Here is a 7,563-nt window from a genome sequence, read left to right on the forward strand (position 1 = left end):
GCTCCGTGTGACCTTTGGCTATTTCTCAAGCTGAAAATGCCGCTAAAAGGAACCCAAATTTAGTCGAGAGAAGACATCGTGCGAAATGCGACGGACCGGCTGATAACCATTCCAAAAGATGCGTTCCAGCAGTGTTTCCAGCAATGGCAGAAACGCTGGGAGAAGTGTATACATTACCAAGGAGACTACTTTGAAGGGGATTAGGGTTTTGTTCCTCAAAGTCAATAAATTTATTTTTGCCGACCAAAGGTCCGATACTTTTTGAACAGACCTTGTATATACGTAATAAAACTCGTGTCCCAAAGTTTTAAATTCTTCGTAACAAAGATTAGACATAATGTAAACATGAGTTCTATTTTTTAAATGTATAATAATTAAAAAAATGTATTTCAAGTATAAATTTTGGATATTGATACGAAAATATTTAATGGCTAATTTTTGAAAGTCCACATTGGTCGAGTGAATAAAATCACTGAAGGCATTGACAATTGGTGGTGGGTTTTCATCTCGTCAATGGGCTGGAGGCATGGAATTTTGTGGATTTTCTTCACTTGTCTAACACTTAAATAGGGATCAGTTTCCCATAGAAAATCCTCCCGAGAGGCATCCCTCTTTGGCAGATTTAAACCAAACCAGGCCATTTATTACAAAACAAATAAAGGAATCAGTAACATTTTATCTCCCAATGTCAATTGATCTGTATAAAGATGGATAAATCTACCAGGATTAATTAAGAATATATAAAGTTACATTTAAAATTTCAGATGGATAACACTCTAAAAGAACTTAATTAATCTACTTTTATACTTGTTATTTTTATATTTCCACTAGATGTTTTATTGTTTTCAGCTAAATCTGTTTAAATATTTAAATGTAAGTGACACTGATTGTCACTGACATTTTAAATATTTAAACAGATCCATTATTATAAATTTTGTTTTTAAAAAATATATTCATAAATTAAATTTTAAAATTTGTTTTATTTATTTAATGCTCTTTAATTATAACCTTGGCATTTTCATTTTGAAGAAAATTTTGTAGTCTGTATAAAGGAAGAGTCTTCTATTTTAATGATATTTCTGTTCGCAATCATTTGCATAAATCCAGAATAGGTACTTATGAGAATTGGTCAAATTGACATCGTTAAATTCTGTTAAACTTCTTTCATGCAATTAATTTTTTTATTCTTTTATAGAATTTTTCTGTCGTCTGACTTTAATTTTGAACATAAGTCTAATAGCTTTCCAAAATTTAGGCTACAAATTGTTGGCTATTGTTGGCAAAAAATAGCTTACAAAATTTAGGCTACAAATACAGTCGACAAATTGTTGGAACAATACGTCTTTTGGTATCATCTCCCTAGCTAGCAATTACACAGTGACGGTTGAAATACAAAACAGTTATGTAGTTGGTTTGTACTGTACGTACAGAAGACACAGAATTGTTACTAGGAAAACTAGTATATGCTTAAGCAGTTTTGAACATTTTTCTAATTCTTTTTTACAGGTAATTGCTATTTGTGTCTCTTAGCTCGTTTTTCTACAGGCTACGGAACTGCACGAAATGAGCACTCGTGTTGGTGTGTGTCCAATGTTGCAAACCATTTTAAAGCACTCTCTCTACATTTATAAGAGTCAATTTATAAATAATTAATACGGATATTTTAAGTAAATATATATAACGTTTAAAGACGTCCTTGCATTTAGCAATGGGAATGGCAAAGCCCGAAAGCGAGGTCTTCTCGAGCAATGTGATGAGCGACGACAGAATTGTCGCTGGTGCACACAACTCTTCGAATGCACTAGGTCAGGGATCGCCAAACTGTCGACCCCCAACCACTTTCCAAAACCTCACATTGACCCCCACCGTAAAGTTTTATTATAAGTATAAGTGTATAAGCAAAATAAAAAAACAAACGTTGTGATTTCTGATATCTGTATAAGCAAAAAAAAAAGGTTGTAACCCATTGTTACATCGACCCCCTAGTCGCATCGACCCCCTAGCCGCATCGACCCCCTAGCCGCATCGACCCCCCAGTGATGTTGCATCGACCCCTCGGGGTCGATATAGACCACTTTGGCGACCCCTGAACTAGGTCAATCTTAGTTTTAACATAAGAATACCGCCACATTGTTGTAGCTTTCCACAACTCAAACAACTGTTGAAACAGTTTTGTCGTGTCGTCGCCATTATACGTGCTTGCATACGCGAGTTAATGAATATATCGTAATGTCAAGTGTTTTCAATAATTTGTCAACTGTGTAAACACAGACTTTGTTTGTTTTGCTGTTTTAATGCAAGGATCCATCACATTGTAGTTTATACAGCCGCCCACAATTGAGTGTGGCAGATACGCAATTGGTTGACCGGAATAAGCAACAATGTCTCGACTTGTACTATGATAAATCATGGACATCAAGATGGGTAGAACCACGATCTCTCAGCTTCTATAGGATAACAGCTCATTTGGCCGATCATCCTAACTTGCAGATCTGAAGTGACGAATTTCCTACTTGTATCAATATGATAGTTAAATCAGTACAAGCATGATGATATTAGTTTTAAGTGGCTCAATTTATTTAAATTTTTTAATAAATGAATGATGAGGAAATTAAAAATATTAGTTTTATTAGTCTATACCAAAATTGTACGATACGTTAAGTACCAGATGATTTCTCCTTACATGCCACAGGTTTTCAATCCCTATATTAGTCCTACTTGTTTAATCCATTACATAATTATCTATATTTAAATATTTTTTTTAGTGTTGCATATGGTACTAAAGATATTCGGATTGAAGGAGTTTCATATAAAATTCATGTCTGGGATACGGCTGGAGAAGAACGGGTATTTTCTTCTTTTAGAATTAATAAATATATATATACAGTATATGTACTGTACTTAAAGTAGTTTAATTATTATTATATTTTTTAATTTCAGTATTATTCAATGATACCTCTATATTATCGGAATACAAATGCTGTTATAGTTGTTTACGATATAACCAATCCGGTAAGTATATAGAATTTAGATAAAAATTCTTATACAGTAGAGCGTCGATTTTCCGAATCAATTGGGGACTGGGGTTGTCCGGATAACTGATATTTCGGATAACTGATTTACGTATGAAAAAATAGTTTAACGTATCCGACGTCGAAATTTTTCTCCGTTGCGTGTCGCTTCGCGTTGAATTTTCGTCGATGTTAAGCCTAACGAAGACTATTGTATCGTTAAAAATTATTTTTTTATTTTTTACNAGTAGCCAAAGATTGAAGCGTCATAGCACTGGCGAAAATTTAAATTTGCCGATTGGAATTCTTTCGGATGATTGACTTTCGGAAAATCGACGCTCTACTGTATTAGAAAATTTATTACAAAATATATCGATATTTAATTGGCATACTTAAAAGTTCTTTTTTAAAACTTTTTTCCAAGAAATTTTAATTGGTACACGTTTAACGTTTTAAAGTTTAAACTGATTATTGCTAAGTAACCTTGTTCTCATGCGTACTTTCTATTTTTTTTTAATTATACACTGAATATACCCATTTGTATACATTTTTTAGGGTTAAGGCAATAAAGAATATCTTGCAACACTTGGGCAATCTGCAAAGGGAGGTGCTTTCTGGAAGGACTTTACTATAGAAGGCTGGCACTTATTTAGGTGTTACACAAACTCCACTTGGCCAATCTGTTGGCCAGGCGCGAAACCCTAACTGTCAGGTGATTTTATCTAGAGATTGGGCCACTTTTTACCTGAGAAGAAAAGACGTTACAGATTGTTTGTTTGTTAGAAAATGTAAAGGAACTTTTCCGTACAAAAATTTGAGCTTCTATTTTTGTTTTTGAATAGATGATATTTTATATAGCATACAATCGTTTGGATGTTATTATTAATAGAGAGGTTGTGATCGACGTTTTCAACGTGAAAACGTGTACGTCGGATGTTCAGCGCCGCTTTCCTATAAGCCTAGAAGTTTGACAATGGTGTTTGGATAGTCAGTGGAATCATGCTCGACATTCCAAACACCATTGCCAAACTTCTAGGCCTTCAGGAAAGCGGCGCTGAACGTCCGACGTACACGTTTTCGCGTTGAAAACGTCGGCCGCAACCTCTCTAATGATCTATTAAAAATAAATATTCTTAATAGATCATTAATAGTACATCATTTATTTATAACAATTTAAATATAGTTGCATTTTTATTCAAAATAAATTTTCTTTACGTACAATTTCCTGATATAGTAGCGAGGTTGCTGCCGAAGTTTTCATCTCTCAAACGTGAACGTCGAGCGCCGCTATCTTGTAAGCGGCATTCGATGTTCACGAAAACTTCAGCCGCAATATCTCTAGTGATAGTCTTCGTTAATGTAAATAGTCATCTCTTTTCGGATCGAGTTAATGAATTTTATAGATAAATTCTATTGTGAGAACCGGGGGGGGGGGTTAGTTGTCCCCACTTACCGGCGGCTCTGTCAGAGGATGGCTTTATAGGAGGACAAAATGAAATGAGTGGGGAGGTTAATGAGTAAGTTGACAGGTTCCAAATAATATACACAGGTTGAACAAGAATAACACATTTAATAAACAACTATAAAATTGTACATATCAAAGGCGAAAGTGAAGAGTTACAAAAATTCTATTCTACGTCGCGATAATGATTCGTCTTTCATATGGAACATCTAATCTCTATTCTCTAAGTTAAAAGACGAGAGAGAGACCTCTCGGGGAGAGACTTCGCAGAGAGAGAGTATACAAATAGAGGTATTTTTTTTTTATATCTAAGTTCCCGATCCGTAATATGGGTCGTTGGTAAAAACGTTCCTGGATCGTCACGGCAGTTATGGCGAGGTAGCGACGGATAGGGTTGACGGGATGTGGCAGTCGACCTCCGCCCTGGAGGTGTCCGCCCTCTTTATACTAATTTTGAGGGGGTGAGAACTATGACATCATTAATGATTTATACGCACACCTGTTAGTGTGTTGATGTCTGGATCTAGCTAGTACGGACCACTAGCACAGAGAAGTTTGTTTAATTTATTAATATTGGTGTCCAGAAGATATGACTTTTTATAATATAAATTTCTATAGGTTTGACGGCTCTCGTCCATAAATTAACATTCAGCTGACAATAATTTCTTTAACCTGGTTAACAACCTCTCTATTAGAGAGGTTGCGGCCGACGTTTTCAACGCGAAAACGTGTACGTCGGACGTTCAGCATTGCTTTCCTATAAGCCTAGATGTTTGACAATGGTGTTTGGATAGTCAGTGGAATCATGCTCGACGTCCCAAACACAATTGCCAAACTTCTAGGCCTTAGGAAAGCGGTGCTGAACGTCCGACGTACACGTTTTCGCGTTGAAAACGTCGGCCGCAACCTCACTATTGTTTATATCAAACGTCGCGTTTGACTACGAACGAGGCGATTTAGGCTATTGCTGTAACTACGTGTCACGTGCAACCAAAGAGGGGATAAGAAACATCTCTTTATTTCCGTCTTGTTGATATTAACGTCTATAGAATTACCTTAAACAAATGGAGGAGATTTCTTTTTATTGATATATTAACGATTTTTTTCGAGGAGATCGTCTCGGTTATCGACCGCAGAAGGCCCCCTTTTTCCCTTTTCACCTAATCACGAGGTTTATTAGAGGGGTGATACTGTTCTAAAACAAAAGGGTTTTGGACCTTCACATTATCAATAATACTGATTGTAGTGAAATTTTGTGTGAAATAGTTGTTAAATTTTTAGTACAAAGACTAAAGAATCTGTCGCTTTCAAGTTTAAATTTATCAGCTATGCCCATAACTTAAGTATACCCATGTTTATTCAAAAATAAATAAATAAATAAATAAATAAAATAATAATAATAATATAGAGAAGAAACAACTTAGTATTTTTGTAAGTTTATGGCTTACATAATTTTTAATAATGCTTAGGGATGGTCTACGATGATTTTTATAAATAATTAGGATAATCAAGCGATTTATTTCTGAAAATGTAACTATCAAATGTAAATTTTGAAGTCGGAGGAACAAGTTTCTAATTTAACCTTTTCTTCTGTCGGAATTCTACAGAATCCTTTTTATATACCTTTTTCATATCTAATAGGTTACCACAATCAATGCTGATTTTTAAATACTGGTATTATAAATAAAACAAAACTAACTGATTTATCTCTGTAATGAATTAAATTAAGCAAATTTTATCTTATTTAGAATTCATTCGCATCAATAAAAAATTGGATAAAAGAAGTCAAACTTTATACTAGTTCCGACCTTATTGTGGCGATAGCAGGTAACAAATGTGACTTAGCAGAAAGTCGAAGAGTGAATGCAAAACGTAAAAATATTTTTATTTTTAATAATTATAATAAAGATATAGTAATATTTACTACAAATTTTTAAATTTGTAAATTTATTGTTTTAGTTGCAAAAAATTATGCGGATGATATAGGAGCATTTTACTTCGAAACAAGTGCGCGAGCAAATATAAATATACAAGATACGTTTTTCAGAATTGGTATGAAATTTTAAAATAAATTTCATAATTGCAAGTATTTTTATTTATTTATTTAATTTATTTTTCGAAATGTAGCTCAAGCGCTTCATCGAAAGATAGCCAATCGCTACTGCGAAATTGAAAAACTAGAAAAAGAAAGAAACCATCAAAAGTGCTGTTGAAATTTTATTTTTAAAATGCAATTAGTATTTTTAACTTGTATATACAAAAAAAAAAAAAAAAAAAAAAAAANATTTTTAACTTGTATATAAAAAAAAAAAAAAAAAAAAAGCTTAAAAACATCCATGAAATCACTGAATTCTATGTATCATATTAATAACAGACAGTCTTGGGGCATGAACACGTTAACTTATTTTTAAATTTCTTAAATGTCTGAATTTACTCTGTATATCGTATAGGTCACAGGTGATTAATTATATTAGTGGCTATTTAGCCCAGTCAATATGGATCTAATCATATCTGCCTTGTGTCTGTAGAAATTCAACAAAGAAATTAAGTTGCCATGTCCTTGTCCCAAGGTGTTTGCTTTCTTCACATTTTCATAAAATTGTATGATTTTTTTATACGAAATAAAGTAAATGATTTTGTAAAATAGTTTAATAACAGACTCATAAATTTGAAATTAAATCTGTTTTTCTAATTAAGAAATATGATCTGACTAAATACAGTATAGCAATGATGTCTATAACTGTATATATAAAAAAAATCACAACAGATTTTACACATTTAAATCAGTTTTTAAGTAATATACATTTTTGACTTAATAGATATCATTTAAATTTAATTAAAATATGATTTAATACAAATAAATATTCTAAATAACAAGTTACATTGGGCTCTTTTCAGTCGTTGTAATTTTTTAAAACAAACATTAGAAGCATACTTTTAATTCACTTTTGAAATGAACTTTCTTCGATTATAGGAAAACTTTACCATTGTTTGTCTATGTCCATCTGGTAACTTCGTACACAAGCGCTACTTTCTAGACCAAACCAACGCTTTTGCTTCATTGATTAACATAAATTATAACGTATTTTG

General features: G+C 33.0%; 1 protein-coding gene across 3 annotated transcripts in view; it reads left to right on the plus strand.

The window, feature by feature from the left end:
- Positions 1–7,100, plus strand: part of LOC111638688 (ras-related protein Rab-22A-like) — a 12,944-nt gene extending 5,844 nt beyond the window's left edge. The window contains exons 3-8 of one of the 3 annotated variants that reach the window (XM_023384438.1): positions 2,766–2,847; positions 2,941–3,012; positions 6,222–6,345; positions 6,433–6,525; positions 6,601–6,727; positions 6,773–7,100. In XM_023384438.1, coding sequence (XP_023240206.1) covers positions 2,766–2,847; positions 2,941–3,012; positions 6,222–6,345; positions 6,433–6,525; positions 6,601–6,686 — 457 coding nt within the window. In that variant the 3' untranslated portion in view covers positions 6,687–6,727; positions 6,773–7,100. The other 2 variants (XM_023384437.1, XM_023384436.1) reach the window with 2 other exon arrangements.
- Positions 7,101–7,563: the final 463 nt, after the last annotated feature.

Source organism: Centruroides sculpturatus, unplaced genomic scaffold (genome assembly GCF_000671375.1).
Source record: "Centruroides sculpturatus isolate CEXI.00-Female unplaced genomic scaffold, Cexi_2.0 scaffold1198, whole genome shotgun sequence".
Taxonomy (NCBI): domain Eukaryota; kingdom Metazoa; phylum Arthropoda; class Arachnida; order Scorpiones; family Buthidae; genus Centruroides; species Centruroides sculpturatus.